Here is an 18,281-nt window from a genome sequence, read left to right as displayed (position 1 = left end):
CAGCAACCTACTGGTTCATATATACCAAAGTCCAAGTACTTGCGATCACACTACTTTATCATATGTGCTATTAATACGAATTCAAGCATAGAGTTTGGCAACAAAAATATATGATCCAAAAACACATTTCTAAAGTACATGATCCAAGGGCACCATGTTTTTGTTCAACAAGATATGATATATGTACTAATATTGTTTCTTTTTCAACTTTACATGTGAAATTGGAATCTAGGTCCGAGAGATATCTTTGCTTGCCTAAGCTGCATAAAACCATGTGATCAATAGCACCTCCAAGCATAAATTCAAATTGTCCATACACACAAAAGAGAGAGAGCCAATAAAATGGAAATATATAACAAAATTTGGGGACAATAAGTCTCTTACCTACAAAAGCAAACCTCAAAAGAGAGAGAGAGAGCAGTTTTCTTCGTCTTGATCTACATGTGCGGCCAGTTCTTGTTTTAATCCCCTTGGGGCTAGCTGTTTAAAAGCGGTTATACTAAAAATTGACTTCAGAAATACAAAAGGACGGACATTTTTTGCACAGTCTAATTTTGAAAAGTCACCCGGTTACTAAAATATCTTTCCAATGTCTAATTTTGAAAAAGTCGACCTGTTTCTAAAATATCTTTCCAATTTTTTTAGAAATTTCAACAAATATTGTTGCAATAATTAAGAGCTTATGCGCAGTTTACTTAGCTTTCTAACGATACGCACCTAAGTAAATTGAATAAGGTCATAGACGCACCATCTAAGTTAGCATATGATAAATTAAGGATTCATAGTACTGGTTTAGCAAAAGAGGCTAATTGAAAACAATTAAAACAAGAACTAGCTAAGGAAATTTAGGTTATTTTCAGTTGGCGATTGCTCAAATGAACAGGTACTTGTTTTGCATTTGTGACGAATCGAGAAAATTGGCACCACAAGATTCTTACTTTCTGACGACGGCTTGGGGCGTCGATAAAGGCATACCAGAGCACTGGGGCAAAGAAATGTTGATTGACGAACTAGCAAAGCGTAGAAATCAATGAATTATCTTGTACATTAATACATGAACTTTTTTGAGTTGCCTTCTCTATTGGACCAAACGCATTAACTACTTTATTGAAATAGTTCCCTCGTGTGAAAAGCGAATAAATTGTGGTGTGCATACAAGAAAAATATGCGACGGAGCAGAAATAATGAATGACACGTAAAAAATGGCATTCATTGACCAATTGTTGGACACATGCATTCATTGGCATTCAAATGACACGTAAAAATTGTTGAAAAACAAATATTTTCAAATACAGCAATTTGATAAAATGTAAAGAAAATGTGTTTTGGAATTTCATGGTGACCATGGTGGTCCGAAGATTTCCTCTCAATAAGCAAACCCATGAAGCGGACTCAGCCTTAACAGGGTTCCAATTATAAAATCACACTAACTCTACGAAATCTTGGTCACTAAATAATACGGCTCTATCAAGAAGTCATAACTATAAAGCAAAAGGTAACTGATGCCTGGTTAGAAGCATTTTGCAGTTTAAATTATTCTTTAAACAATAGTTCTATTTTAGGTCCTGAAGCGAAGCATGTCACCGACAAACTAAAAACAAAGCCAAGTTACTAAAAACTCCATCTGAAGTAGGTTCTAGCTGTTCTTTGTGTTCCTAAGGGATGAGATTTTAAACCTTGAATAAGCATAAAGCTAAGACAAATCGACTTCAGATCTAGATGGGGGCACCTTTGTGTTCTTCACAGATCTAGACATGTAGATAGACGTGTGTCTTCAAAAATTGTAAATAAATATATAATATATACTATTTTGGTCCCAAGTGAGTGGAAAGTTACTCCACCACCTACAGTGAGGCCCAAAGGTGCCCCCATCCCAAGTTGTGTTGGAACTTGGGTGGAAATAATACACAGCTTGAATATTGCAATCCCAATCCAATAAAGTAAGACCCACGAAAATCAAACAGGCAGGCGATATGCTTCCTACACGTTCACCGGCTCAACTAGCTATCCTACACACCCCACAAACTACTTTTCCAATTCTTAAGCTGCATTTTTATAAGCATATACAGTCTCAAGATTGAAATTACTTGCAAAAGCCAATCTATAAAAATCAGAGAATCATATAGAAGCAAAAGTTGGACTTAGAGAAGTAAACAGTCATATAGTTAATTTTGTTGAAAAAACATGTTACAAGATCAAAATTCCAGATATCACAAAGATCGGAACTCCAAATATTATGTAATGCATATTATCATTAATGTTCTCCTTGTAGCAAGGCATGCATATGCCTGGCTGTGGAGTTTTCACACGCACGAAATGGTCAACAAAGGTATGCCGAGACCGAAAAGGCAGCTTAACCTTTGAGCTTTCTAGTTACCACATCAAACAGCTCTAACCAGCCCTGCACTAAACCAAACTGGAAGACGTGCCACAAAGATTTGTTGAGTAGGCGATGCACCAACTTTTTATTCGCGATGGATTTCATTATTGAAAAACAAGAAGCTAAATTCATACAAGCAAGTAGTATTTGTCAAAACTGCACCCACATAATATACGAAAAGACTCTTCTCAACGATGAAAGCCACAGGGCCACGGCTGAACAGGCTCTGATGGTGCTGCGAGCTCAAGGGCTCCAGCTCAAACACACCATAGCTACAGATGGATCCTCGTAGTTGCTTGAGCGAAGAAAAATTGGATAAAGGATATTCACAATTAGTTGAGAATCTTCTATCCTGCAAAAGGACTACAAAGGACCACCCATCCCTGGAAATAGTTCCGATATTTTGTTAAATACATCCATCACCTGCAGAGATAGAAAACAAGGAATCCTTGTCAAAGACAGCCAAGAACTATACTTGGTATGCATGCAACTGGGCGTATGCACACAGACACACGCACGCACAGTCAGACGCTGATTCTTTCATTTTATCTCAACTAAAAAAACTTACTGTGGTGGGTGTCATTGGGTATATAAAAAACCAAAAGAAATCATCCCATGCAAAAAACTATACTACCATGGGTTCCTTTGAAGCGTGTAAAGCTCCTAATGATTGCAAAAAACGAGCTTTCTCATGCTTAATTCAAAAGTGATCGCTGGTTCTTAACCTCTCATGTAAACAGAACATAAAAGAGTGTTGAAATTCCTTCACCAGTTAGGAGAAACCACCGACACAAAAGCTTCCAGTAAGACAACTGAATCTCGAGGAGAACCGCAAATGGCTTCAACTGTACACTCTTCTAGGATACGAGTCCCAAATGAAGTGCTACAATACCTTTTATAAATATAATAGGAATAGGTACTCTAAGTTTCCAACTGCTCCTCCTTACAGTGCCAAGAACAAATCATCATATTGTACTGTAAGACGATAGTTTTTAGATGAATGGAAGAGAAATGGGCAAGAAATTACCTCCTTATCATTTTGGTACTTTGTGATACTCAAGGGATTCTGTGAGCACTGTAAGAAAGATGGAAAGTTTAGATAAAATAAAGAGCACGAAATTGAATTTATCGACAAAGATGGAATTGTAACATACATCCATTATTGCGGCCTGTACTCTTGGATTTTGAAATGCCATAGCAACTTCAGGATTTGCCATTATCTTTGAGATCACCTCTTCTGGTGTGAGCCCAATTTGATCTGAGCATTACAAAAAGAAAAAAAAAAATCCAACAGAAAGATCACTATGAATCAACCTGGAAAATTCATCGGCCGTTCATGACGTTCAATTTCACATGCAGTACATGATGATCATCATGCAATTTAATGTTTCAGCATTAGATAAATTTCACTTTTCATAAATCAGTCCATCAAATTACAGCTGAATTTCCACCAAAAGCTTACAATGGGGCAAGGTTGTAACCATTTGCAGGCACAAATACGAACTGCATGGATATGACACAAGAATTTTCATGAGTACCAGAACATAGATACCACAGCACAGCCATAAATACTGGCGTTGGCAAGGTTTTCAACTTTTCCAGGACTTCTTTTCAAAGTAGTTTCTTTTACTATCTTGTTTCATAACTATAGAATCTTGTGAATAAATATTTAACATGGAAAAAACCATAAGAATCCAACAGTAACTTTTGAACAAGGACACAAAAAATCTACGAAAGAACCCTTCCATAGCAAATGAAAACAAGATGTATATATAAAATATTTATGTTATGATACTACTGTCTTTTCCCACGATATTGTTATTTTTTGAAGAGACCAGCTATATACATGTGCCTGTTTGCATTGTTCAGAAAACACATGCAGCATAGCATACAAGCCCACAACAGAATTGTGTAAGTGCATACAGTGCTCAGGTAAGTAAACGGATAATTATAGCCACCAACTCTTCACCACCCTCAGAAGAGAAAAAAAGGGTGAGCGATAGACTTCTGTTTCTGCTCAATGCATTTGAATTTCAGGGCCACAACTTAAAGCTAATGATTGTGTAATCCCTCCATCAGATGCTCTATAATGGGAAGCTAGTTCTATGACAAGGAATGCCGTGAAACATACTTCTAGAAAATGATTTGATATAAATAATAGGTCGCGATTGGATTAGGCCAAACCAGAAAAGCAGTCCGACGGTCTGACCTGCACACCATAACCAGCACATATGCTGACATGGGTATGGCACCCTTCTAGATACCACATTATATAGGTGCTCCATAGGCAGGTCCGAAGATAAGCTTGATTAGCCCAACATTGCCACTGGTCACTGACCATCGCAAAATGGTCAGGCAAGGATGGTGTCACTTTTTGTGACCAGACCTGTAAATTTGGGTGTACACAAAACTTAAAATGCCATGAAGGAGGCTGTCGGGCTCAAGAACACCATTCATATGCAGTAGTTAAAGAAAGGTTCACAGATAAGGTAAAGGTACATACAATGAAAGAACAGAAAGCATGTAGCGCACAATCTGTTGTTCTACAGATAATAGTTATCAAAGGACAAACAGGAAAGGCCACAAGAATGATCTGAATCACATGTGAGCTGAAGACATGTCTGTAATCCACCTTAACCATATCACTATGATAATGTTGTTACGAAAGCAAACTGGATCAAACTAAAGCATCATCATAAGTCCAATATGTTGATTATTAAAATACAGAATTATACTAGACCAATCCTAGCACCTTTGTTTTCCTTTTCCAGAATAACAAATCATAATTTCTTAAGCAATTAAACAGGCATTACCGATAGCAGTCTATGTTTAATGCCATAAAGAGGACCGACTTCAAATAGATTGAATTCTAACTGCCTATAAAAACTATACGGTCTATATCACACATTTGTGAATGCTTTGTCCCAGATCCAAACACCTCAGTTCTTGTAAAGAGTAGAAAGCAGTCTACTTTGCCCAAGGATGCATAACAGAACCAGGGATGCTCCTCTTAAGTCCTAGCTTAGCACTTTCCAGTCAGTAACTTGGTTGCCAAACAGTATCTAGTGTTAACTTACCGAATTGTTGCTTGACTTCAGGGCTACTAAGATCGAAGTTTTTCAGTGAGTCCATCAATTGGTTATCCCATGCGCTGTTGCTTCCTCCCATATTATTCCTGAAAGGAGAGGAGAAAAGGTCAGAGAACAACCATTATGCAGAAAGTTGTTCTGACAAAACAACCAGAAAATAAAACAAACCAACAAGACAAAAACCAAAGGCAAAAATAACAGAGTTTTGTCACATTTGTACACAAAAAGCTATTTCAATCTTTTGACACAGATTTCATGGCACATTCATGCCTTTTTTCTCAAATCTGATGTAGAACACCCAAATTTTGATCTTACAGAATGGACTGCCTACTTCAGGCATTCAACTTGCAACATTCCATTAAATTGGTAAAACTGAGAAGTCACATTATCAGCTTATGTCGCACTAATGCAGGTGCAGGTGTAAGTGCAACATTTTTCAAAAAGATTAACCAGATACTCACTATTAACAAACATTACACTTCTTAACTACTCTCCTCCATTAAATGCTAAATATATATATATATAATGAGTGAACGATGACTCTGGTTATCTAGTCACCGAACCATCTAACCAAGGCCGTCCATTTAAAGAAAAACAAGGAGAAAAAGGTGTAAACAAATAATAGATGATGAAAATGCCCATCACCTTTTTCTCCTTATTTTCTCTTAACCGTCCATCATGTTGGATCATATGATGCAGATTAGATGGCTGGGTGACTCTAAAAAGCAGTCATTATTCAATTTTTTCTCTCTCTCCACATATATATATATATATATACATCGTTGCTTGTATCCAAATTATGGACATTTCAAAAAATTGAGAAACATTACCAAAGTACCTAATCATTATGGCAATTTTGAAATTCATTTAAGGTTAAGAACACATTTTAAATAATTACCAAGAAAAGTTATTAGTTACCAAAAAAATCCTGTTCGGTATCTACCAGTCTCCAAACACATACCTGCTGCATCATTCATCCCGGTAATGTGACATTGATTTATAACATCTATTCTCTATGAACTACTAAAGAATCTTCCTTCAAATTCAAGACCATGAAATTATTGCTCACCCTTGTTCATCACTATCTAACCTTCTATCATTCGGCCTTGCCCCAAATGCCAACCAGGCTTCTCAACTTTTGGCCCTCTTTCATGTTCATTCCATCACAAGGAGTGCACATAGATCAGCAATCATAACTAGCTACAGAAACCAATCATGCAGCACCCATTACAGATATATTAATTAGTTATCATCATCCAACCTAAACAGAAGGTCAAAAGACTCAAAACATAGTACAATTTAAACTGACATGACCATTTAATATCAACATATGAAATTCCCTTGATGATCAGAAAAAAAAAAATCCCATGATGACAGACCATGAGATTTTGTTCTTCCTCTGTTGGTGGGGGGAAGCAGGGAAGATGAACAATGAACAGGCCAACAATGATTAGTGGGCATGCTATCAGATTATTGTTCGCAGAAACAGACACATACACCTCAGGGCAGCAAAACAAACATCACAATAACATATTTCAGTGTTGTGGCTCTTACAGCATATCTTCCAGCTGCTGACGGTACTGTGGATTTTGCAGCATCCCTGAAATAGTAACATGTTTACCAATGCACTCTAAACACACTTCACTCAGTAAAACATTTAACGAAATCCTACATTCAAAATTCAATGAATCAAACACTCACATTTGAAGGTTGCAGGATTCCTCATTTCCTCAGGCAAGTAACTGCAAGAATACTATGTTGTTCAGTGAATGAAACATAGCAAATGTCAGAAACCATGAATCACTGTGCCATAAACAAACATATTAATAGCAATCTCAAAAATGTTAATTGTTAGAAAAAAGACCATATTTTGCTAAACGAAACAGAGTGCTAACCATAACTCTAGGATAAATGATAGACTTGCAGAATCTCCCTATGTGTGTGTATGTCTCCGAGAGAGGGGAGGGAGTTCGTATTTTTGGTGTTCCAGTGCACAAACTTTTATTGAAGGAGTGTTTATAGGAAGATTTTCACCTAAAATTTGATGAGAGTGAAAATAAAAGCTAAGATCTTAACTTTTTTGAAACTGTAACTAACTTTTGTGGTGGCAACAAAAAAAGCAGCCCATAAAATTAAGTTTCTTCAATAATTGACGACTGACGTAAGCTAGTGAGTTAAAATGCTCAGAGTCCTTTAAGGCCTTGAGCACAGTCACAAATATCAGACATAATTTCAGAATATCACAATAAAAAAGCCAATACAAGTGAAATGAAGAAAGAGAAATTATTGTGATATCTTGAGCATATCATCAAAATGAAAATATTGAAATATTTTCACAAGAGGCTTTCCCAAAAATGTCATTTTTAATATATTTGAAAGTGTGCTGGGTCTCTTTAACATTTTAATACTTTTAAATTTTCTGAATTCCAGAGATTTTCACGAGAATTTACCAAGAAAAACAAATTTTGCAATTAATACTTGAGAAAAGACTTGGATACAAAATCCAGAGAAACGAGAAAGTATTTGTGCTATGACTATGGGATAAGTTTTTATCATATCTATAATTTTCCAACAATGTCTTTAACTTTAATACAAACACATAAAGTGCATTTTAAGCACATCCAAAATAGATAAATGTTCTAAATCAAGCTATATTCAAACGGGCATGTGGCATATGCCATATGCCCTTCTAACAATGTGAATAACTGTTATTATTTTATCACCAAAAATCTTAGTCTACTACGGGAATTTTCTAAAAACTTGTACATTGTTAAAATTATCCAAGAATTATGTGCTTATTAACTCGTGTCTTTTCTAGGTAAGTGGCAACTGGCAATCTTGCATACTTCATAAAAGGAAGCCCATATCTTTTCAATTAACCACAACAAATTTAGCATGCTTTCAGTAATCTGGAACACATACACACATCATATGTTTGTTTCATTTTATTTTAACTGTCAATAACTAAAGTTTTAGGTATTTTTTTAATTCAGCATCATATAACCAACATCACCTTGATAAAAAAAAGGGGGACCAAAGCAAGGGAAAATTCTCTTACGGATAAACCATCTTTTGTACAGTTGGATCCTCCATCATTTTTTCAAGGGCTTCCACTGATAAGACTGAGCCAGGTTTTCCTGTAGTACAAAATGCAAAATTAACCTGGCAAAACAATAATGTCCACTAGAGAAAGAGAGGAACATTAGAATAAACAGAATGGTGGTAACATATTAGCACATAGGTTAATATACATCTATTTACATACAAAAGTCCATGTCTTCGTATGTCACAGATAATTCTGCAAAATAAGGACACAAAATGCTTGAAGAAGTTCAACCCCAACTTATTTTCTTAGTAAATGAAATCATGAAGAACAGATAACCTTTTGCTTTCATTGAAGAGAAGATTGCTTATTCATAGAGGGAAAAAAAATTGCAAATCCTTACGTTTGTTACTGGTATAATCTTCTTTTGTTGCACCTTGCCTAGGGACAGATCCATTTAGAACCTAAAAAGATAATCAGAGAGCCATTTGATAAGCAAATAACACATTAAAGCCCCAGAAGCCACTCAAGCAGCTGAAATCCAAAACTTAACTGGTTCAGCAAAATGAACCTCCTTCATTGAACTAGCATCGCTTGATTGGACAGACTGTTTTTCCACCAATTCCTCAGCGGAGACATCTACAAATTCTGTACATAAATTATTGAAGAACTACTGATTATAATTGTGAATAAGAATATCAGCAAATAAAGCAAGTAGACCTAATCTGTACATAAAAATAATCAATCCCATTACATGAATATTAAGTTCAACTGAGAAAGTTACAATGCAAAACCACTCGTAGAATCCTTAGTGCACATAATGCCAGGAAAGCATTCCACCAGCACAAACACAGGGAAAATGTAAAACCAGATACTCATTAATGTCTTCTGGCTTTGCAGTTTATTGACTTATTCTTCAACACCACTTGAAAAGCACAAATTGGCAAGCAGATAAAAGATGAAACAAAAATAACAGGTGCAATAGCTCGATGCTTGCAAGCAAGCTAAAGCAATAAAAATTGGAACAACTGAATGCAGCAAAATTCCAAAACAATCAACCATTTACCAAAGTACAGAAATTGCACAGGGATCATTTTAGCATTCAATGATCCTGTGACGTTGTAGCCAGTATTTTAATGCTCAGCATAAGTGTAGAGATCAACAAAAGAATCAAAATGTAACAATTAGGCTATGAAGTTAATTTTTTCATGATTATTTCCCAATTTTTCCAAAATACATTAACATTGTCATTTGAAAACTGGCAGGACCATTGAAGAGACCTTTGACATTCAGACTCTTACCAAGGGATCCACATTAAATTTTTTATACAAAATTAGTCACAGTGAGATGTAATTTGTAAAGTAAACCTTATGATTTATCATAAAGAAATTTGAAGTAAATTTTTTATTATCCCAGATAAAAACTATTACATCTATACTCCATATTCAACCAATTCATTATGACATGATATTATGCTATCAACCAGTGAAAAAGAAGACATGCAATTGAGACTAGTTGACAGTTACAGTTTATAATAACAATGCCACAATTAGCATGTACTATATGTAAAGACCATTTATATGGTATAAATTGTTCACACATTTTTATTTCAGTTTAACAGGCATTTTTTGCTTTCCGATTGTAAACCAAATTTCCAGACATCATCTCCAGGAACAACAAAATATTCTGAATAGCACCTCTGTGAAACATTTTGATAATGCAATTCATCTTTTTCATTGAGTTTAACATCCCAAATCCAAGTCATTGATGCATTGAACTTTTAAAAATGACATTTTAGGAAAATGAAGCCATCTATGACAGTTTGATAACCTTCCATAAGTAGAATATCATATCTTCCATAGAAATGCTTAACAAGAACACATAAGGTTTAACACGATCCAATGAACATTGACATAAAGGGTTAGCAGATCAGCAGGACATACTCCCAAAGATCACATACATGCCCAATCATAAACGAAATAAGCAACAAACGCTTCCGGTTGAATTTATACCTCTTATATAGACTTCAACTAGCAAACAAACTGTTTTTTAGCTTAATATCTTAAAGAGTATACCTTGTGAGGGATCAAGTGCTGTCACGACCTGGGAATATCTAGGAGGCTAGCTGAAAATAGTTCTTGAGCAAACAGACTGTGTGACATTTCATACACAACATTCCAATTCAAAGTACAAACTCTCCAGATTCTCAATGTTAGCTTCTAAAAGTGTATCCAAAGTGCAACAGAAAAATAAATACCAGCTCTGAGACAAACAGTGCCAAAATAGCAATGTTTCTCATAATTGTGCATATTTCTAAACAGTATCCCAGTTAATGAGACCAAGTTTAAATAATGAGTGCATCTCTGTGACTAGTATATGATTAGTTAAAAGGCAACAACGTGAATATCATGAAACATGTGTCATGTCTAGCATGCAAAATCAGGAACTACAGTTGACTCCAAGAATAGCTTTACATACCATATCTCTTGGTTTCCTCCTTTTTTTCTGCATCAAGTTTAACCTCTTCAGCAGGTGGTGATTCCACATTATTTGCTATCACATCTACAGTTGTCACAGGCTCAGAGACAACAGGCATAGACGAGAAGGCAGAAGCAGGTGGAGTGGCAGAAGCAGATGGAGATGTTGCTGGCGGGAAAGGAAATGGTGGTGAAGCAGAGAAAGCAGAATTATTGAATGGGCTGTTTTGAGATGCCATCTGACCCATCATAGTCTTGAAAGCTTGCTGCATTGCGTACTTCTGAAGAAATAAAGACAAATATTGGTGCCAGAAAAGAGAAAAGAAACAAAAGTACATGGAAAAGTCTTCTCAAGAATACAGCAAAAGTAAACCATTTCACCTATGTTACATAGGTACGGGTATGGGAGCAGTACTCATATTACACAGCATTTCACGTGAAAACAATACACCTATACTAGGTCATCAGATTTCCCACCTCTTAACAAGTGAGTTCTACTAATAATAAGAAAAACATTTCCGGTAACAAAAAAAAGTAATTTAAGAATAATAACACCTAGCTCACAACAAATGGTCACATACGTTACTATGTCACATCGGCACGGGTATGGGTGCTAGTATGGGTACTGGTACGAAGCATTTTCAAAAAAAATTTGGGTACAGGGACACCACCCTACATATTACGTGTGTGGGTGTGTAACTAAAAGAATTCAAACAACACATTTATGATTCAAAATTTATACATTATGAAGAAGAAACTAAAAAAGTATGAAAATCACCGGAGACAGCACTGGTTCCTGGGAAAAATCGGCAGAAAATTTTAGAAAAGTCGGTGGCTGCAAAATAGGCCGCCCAGAAGTTGCACAGAGCCCTTACACTATCGAGGGCTCCTCTTTTTACCATGTAACATAAAAAAAACAAAACCCTAAATTTTGAATGAAAAAAAACTCGGTGAAGTTTGATTGAGTCTGCAAATGGTCGGATAAACCACAGGCATGTTGAATTTACCTGGTACTCTTTGACCTGTCTTCAGGTCATGTTAGGTGCCGTACCAGTACTGCACCGGTGTCGTACCGACACAAGTACTACACCATTTGAACAGTACCCATGTGACATAGATACACTATAATTTTGTATTCCTAGAATAAATCTATTACAGGTCATCTTCAGTGACTCCATACAGATTTCCAGAAAACTTGGGCAAGTGAGTCTTCTTGGACTAGTCAAATCAACCTAAAGTTGATTAACTGACAAGTGGCTCCCAGCCAGCTTACTAGCTCATCCTGAAAAGATAAGCTGTATCTGCATCTCTCGCCACATGCTGATTACATGTTTAATGCTAATCACACACAGATCTCGCAGATACTTTTTAAACAACACTACTAAAGCTATAAAGCATAAAAGTTATTCACATGGAAAATAGAACAAACATTGCAAATATTGGGATATGACAATAATATCAGGAAAATCTTGAAAAACTTCCAGGCCTGCTTTTCATTTAGATTTTTTTCCTAAATATTCAGAAATGCATATTTCATGATTCATTCACAATATAGCCTCCATCTGCATGAGCACAAAAACTTTTTTTAAGGCAGAGGCAGAACTGGAAAATGCATGCATAAGGGTAAGTCTTCCATTAAAAAATTCAGCTGGCCATACTTTATTTCTCAAAATTTTTATCATATTAACTTTTTCAAAATCTATGGGGGTAACATGCCGAGTAATATATTTTCATCATGTGTTGCATTTTTCAGGTTATTTATTCTTTATCTTCTGAGTTATTATCATTTTTTTTTTCATATCTCAAAAAGATAATTTATTCATCAAATTCCCTTTATAGCCAAGTCCAACACCTAAGTTGAGATTCTGATGCCATATAGTCATTATACATGTTTCAAACTGGACTTCATTTAATATTTTTGTAATATACTCAAAATATGATGCTATATTGTCATTTTATATGACACTGTCACTGAAGCTGCACTTCCATTTAATTATATTTTGCGTGACTGATACTGAGGTTTGAGACTGTGAAACTATGTAGCCATTATACATGAATCAGGAACAGGATTCTATTTACTTATTTTTGAACTGATACTTGAGACAGTGATGCTACGTTTTCATTATAGATGACACTGAACATGATTTCATTTAGTTATATGCTTCTCGTATACAATGGCAACCCGCACATTATGCATCATGTACTTGATCAGTTTAGGACAGTGTTGTAAGTATCGTACGATACGAGGCCGTATCGTACGATACGTATCATATCGTTTAGAAAATACAATATGCTACACCCCCTATATCGTAAATAGGGGTGTATCATACTTTTATTGTACAATACATATAATACAGGGCCCCGTATCGTACGATACGGTGCGATACGCCTCGTATCGTACGCTATGGGCTGATTTCAAAAAAGGGGGGCTGGAATCCTCATTTTTTTATTTTTTCTTATAAAAATCCGGCCATTCTTCATTTTTAACCTAGAGATGGTGACGCCATGGAGAGAAATCATCGATTTTTAAAGTGAAATCATTGATTAAACCATGAATTTGTTTGTGCGTGGCTGATTCCCGTTGGGAGGAAAGGGGTTTTTTTAAATCGTGAAGATGAAGATGAGGATGAGAATGAATATGATGAAGATTATGAATGAGAGTCGAGAGTGCTTTCGTTTTATATGTATTGACATTGAACATTTTCATAATTTCATTATCATCTTGTGATGTAATACATAACATTTAAAACTTGTTTTTTGATGTGGTATCTCATAGACTTATGAACCTTATGACTTATGAATCTATGTGTTTTTATGAAGAACATATTATTCTTGATTTTTACTGATTTTTTATGAATTTTTCCAATTTTTTCACTATTTTTTCTGATTTATTAAAAAAAAACGATACGGTTACGATACGTTACGATATTTTACGATACAACATATCTTAAAGCCAAACCGATACATCTTACGATACGCTTTTTACAACATTGGTTTAGGATATGGTTACAACAAAGGACAATTGTTATCATGCCGATTGAGAGTAAAGGAATCCTAGGGCCCATGTGCATTAGCTCCACTCCACCAAGGTTTAGTAGGCTTGAACTGAAGTGGTTAGATGCTACACCCTTATGCCAATCAGAGCAAAACTGAACAATTTACTAGGTAAACCCAGTCACATCCAGCATTGATGCCTGATGGCATATCGCAGGTAGAAGTTGTAGCTAGAGAGAGAAGCTCATCAACAAGCATGGAGTTTAATGCATGTGTGTGATTGTACTGAATAGTCACACACACACACACACAAAGAGAGAGAGAGAGAGAGAGAGAGAGAGAGAGAGAGAGAGAGAGAGAGAGAGAGAGTGCACTCCATTTAAAGTTGACAAAAGTCACAAAACTGAATACTGAAAATAGATTAAGAAAATATTTCCAGGCTTCTTGAAATGTAAATAGTCTGACAGAGTAGAAGCCGGAAGACAAAGACAAAATGAACTGGGTAGAGGATAATCAAATTCGATAACTCGATACAGACACAAAACATATTTTTTACTTCCTTAAATATTACTTCCTTAAATTCTAGTAATTATGGTTAAAATGTTTGACCAAACAATAGCAAACAAGAGCAACAAAGCATTAATTCCAAAAATAATTCACACAAGAGACACACTTCAAACATATACTGATTATTATCATTACCTGATTTCTGATAATATCTTTTCGACTAAAAGGAAAATTAAACAACAAAGGAATTTTACTTGAAATCCAACAAACAAGAAAAATAGAAATAAACTTTTATATGAACCATTGAAGCATATGAATGACACTTAAAAGCCTTGAAAATAATAGTGCATCATTTAAGAATTTTCAATACCACAATGTTCTAAGAGGCCAACATAACTTCACAAAAATAGGTAACCAAATAAGTCATTGTCTTAGAGAAACTTATCAAAAAGTATATATGAAGAATCAAAGGAACTGACTTCAAATATATCAGAAATTACAACTCATAAAGAGCAGAAAAGGGCAGACAACAAGTTATACAAGCACTAGAGGAAAATACAATGTCAAAGCAACAGGACAATGACCAGGGAATTGCGGGCAATCGCCATCAAATGTTGTGTAGTGATCAGACATAACTAAAAGCTACAAAAGGATACCTGATCAAATAGAATCAATAAAATAAATAGAAAATGAGCTAACCTTTAAGCCTGTTGCTGCCTGCAAAACCCAATATTTTTCAAAATTAGAACTTCTTTTCTAAATGGGCACAACAGAAATTACAATAACCATGATTAAGTAACAGAAACTGTTTACTACTTCCTCACCCAAGAGAATAATGCCGAGAGTGCCACACCAACTCCAACCCAAAAAAGTGGCGATCCTCTGACAACACAATATCATGAAAATACAAAAATGTAAACTGACATAATTGAGCACTATTTTAGAATTTGAGACAAAGCATGTGGACGATAACCACCAAAAGGGAATAACATACATCTGTGAAGGTGGTGGTGGATTTGGATATTGTGGGCTAACACCAACAGACGTTGTCTCTCTGCCACCACTGGACGACGAGATGCTACCAAAAATCTCCAACCTGTGACTATCTAGCATTACAAATTTCCAGTAATTAAAACGACATGAGATACATAGGCCAATATAGGGGAAATGCAAAGGGTAAAACCAAACTGTTCAAATGTACTTAGAAAAGTGATGCCAATTGCCCCATATTGACAATATTCAAAGGTACATAAATACTCAAGCCTCGAAGACATTCAACATATAATCTCCAAAAGCACAAAAAAATTCATTCCATCTTCTTGCTTTCATATGTACAACTAAATGAATAATTCTGAGTAGCTTATTTTGGAACAAGCACATCAAAAATCAGGAAAACAAAAATAACAGGGAAAGAATGATGAACAAAAAAGAAGATTCCAATTGCCCTACCTGTAACCCATTAAGCTCAAATTTCAAAAGCTAAAAACTAGATTATATATAAAATAGATGCCAGACTTTGGCTGAATATTCTTATTGAACTCTGGGTTGAGTTTGGGATTCAGATGTACAAAGCACAAAGAACAAATCCTAAAATCACATGTAATCAAATTTGGATACAAATTGGAAAGCAATGTTGTTCGATTCAGCAAAATTTAAAACCCTATAACGTGTGCAACCTGCTAACAGATTCAGACTCAGAGAAATATTAGACAAAATCTGCTGCCACCCATAGTCAATACCAACCTCTGTTCTGCTTCCACATATATGAGGAGTTTATCGCCCAAAAAAAAAAAATATGACATCCTAGCACTAGTGCAAATTCAGGTCTAAGTTTTTCTTTTTGCTTAAGATAATCAATTTTAAACTTCATGGCGTTGAATCGCTAAAGGAACAGAACAGACATTTTTAGTTATGAAAGCAAAAAATAGTTCCGGAAATCCTTGGTGATTTGAGAAGCATGTACTTGATTGACAAATGATAACCCTGCAATACCTTCTAGGCTCCTGTGTTCAGAGGACTTTTAGTACCAAATGTAATGTTATACTAAAAATTTAATCTTAAAAGAGAGAAAGTATGTCTCCAAGACTCATGAGGTTACATTTCATATCGAGAAAAGGACCAAATTTCCATTGCTTGGGAGTTTACCACCTCAAAAGTTTCAGAAAAAGTGGGAGAAGCTGTAGTCTTTGCTTGAAGAAAGATGGGAAGGTTTTTAGAAGCTTCCAATAACTTCACATGAAGGGGAAAGGCTCTCAAAGGATCGAATTTCTAATGTCACAGAACATAATTTCCGTCAAGGGAAGCCGGTTTACAGCAGTAACTAATAGTAGCGTAGCAACAGCAGCAACAACGTTGTTGGTGGTGGTACGAGGTAATAGACTAGTAGTCATAGTAATACTAGCAGCAAGAGGAACAACAAAAGAAGCAGAAGAAGACGCAGCAGCATGAACAACGGCAGAAAACAAACAATTAAGATTAGTCGAACTTTTAAGCAATATGAATTCTCTAACAAGCCTACTTCGAAGCATGCAGCTAACGGACCTCGTGAAAAAAAAAAACACAACGTAGAGTGCGGAAGAACAAGAAGAGAGCTAATAGAGTAGCAAGCACCTATACGAAGCGTCAACAGCCCAGAGCAAGCAACTTTACTAGATTTCGCCCACGAATTTTCATTAAAATTACGCAAAAAAAGAGGCATTAGCCTAACTAGGAGATTAGACCACTCACCATTTTCGCAGGAAATGCGAGAGGAACCGCCATTCCCGGCAGCGGCAGCTATAACCGATCGGCGAGGTAGATTCCTCCCTCGCTTCCCGTTCGCGGAGAAGAGGTAGGGCCGCCGAAGCAGGAAGGGCGTGTATGGAGATCGAAAAACCCCTGTTTTAGGGTTTATGGAGGAGATGAGGGGAAGACTGCTCGAAGATAGAGCAAAATTTTCCATTTATACCAAAGAGGGAAGCACAGACACAGAGAGAGAGAGAGAGAGAGAGAGAGAGAGTCTGTGTTTCTTCCGCTTGAGTTCTTGCGCAGGAGCAAGAGGAGGGCAACGAAGGCGAGTGAGCGTCCAGGAGATGACGAAGAAGGATCTTTTGTTGAATATACCCTTCATATTGGCACGATATTGCGATGTAGGGACTTCAATGAATAGGATCCAGTACGGTCTCTAGGATAGATCCAATTCTTGTTGGATCTATGGGTTTTAAGAATAGAATCCATACTTGCTCCTACAATGAAAACTTCTACAGGGATACGAATGATAGGTTCTTCCTTGGGTCTGATCTTTCATCAAATTGAACTCATTCAGAATCTATGTAAACTGGGCTCCGATTCAGATTTGAATTTTTTTTTTTCTGTAACAACAGCTAAGCTTTCCCCGTGAACAATCCACCATTATCATATTCATCATTATGTGCAACTTCACTTATTTTTCATTGAGGTGCCAACTTGCCTTCTTTAATGGGCAGTTCATTGCTGGTCAGGTGAATCCGATTGATATATATTATTACAATTAATTATATTTTGACTGAGTATCATGTTGAGTACCTGACAAGTACTTGGTGTTCTGTCCGATAGGACTCGAGTTTGGGCTTGAGCCAGCCTCGATAGCTTATCGAGGTGAACCGAATTGGCCCGACGGGACCCGAATATATTTGTTTATATTATTTTTATTTGTATAATGGTATATATTATTATAATTAATTATATTTATGTATTATTTTATATTTAAAATATATATTTGTCATTTTAACCAAGCAAGCTGAGGTTTAGAGTGTTGGGCCGAACTTGGACTG

The 18,281-nt window shown here is 35.9% G+C and overlaps 1 protein-coding gene across 1 annotated transcript; it reads right to left on the bottom strand.

Moving 5' to 3' along the window:
* Positions 1 to 2,453: 2,453 nt before the first annotated feature.
* Positions 2,454 to 17,575, bottom strand: LOC116267228 (protein TIC 40, chloroplastic). The gene is made up of 14 exons (XM_031648843.2): positions 17,218 to 17,575; positions 15,485 to 15,596; positions 15,315 to 15,372; positions 15,190 to 15,207; positions 10,991 to 11,270; positions 9,066 to 9,160; positions 8,916 to 8,976; positions 8,528 to 8,606; positions 7,171 to 7,211; positions 7,024 to 7,069; positions 5,458 to 5,555; positions 3,535 to 3,638; positions 3,408 to 3,455; positions 2,454 to 2,803 (listed from the first exon to the last, which is right to left on the bottom strand). Exons 1-14 carry the CDS (start codon positions 17,429 to 17,431, stop codon positions 2,744 to 2,746), a joined length of 1,314 nt encoding a protein of 437 aa, XP_031504703.1. The 5' UTR covers positions 17,432 to 17,575; the 3' UTR covers positions 2,454 to 2,743.
* Between the last annotated feature and the right edge of the window lie 706 nt (positions 17,576 to 18,281).

This window comes from Nymphaea colorata, chromosome 13 (genome assembly GCF_008831285.2).
Source record: "Nymphaea colorata isolate Beijing-Zhang1983 chromosome 13, ASM883128v2, whole genome shotgun sequence".
Lineage (NCBI taxonomy): Eukaryota > Viridiplantae > Streptophyta > Magnoliopsida > Nymphaeales > Nymphaeaceae > Nymphaea > Nymphaea colorata.
The sequence above is the reverse complement of the archived record's forward strand: the minus strand, read 5'-3'. Positions and strand labels throughout refer to the sequence as shown.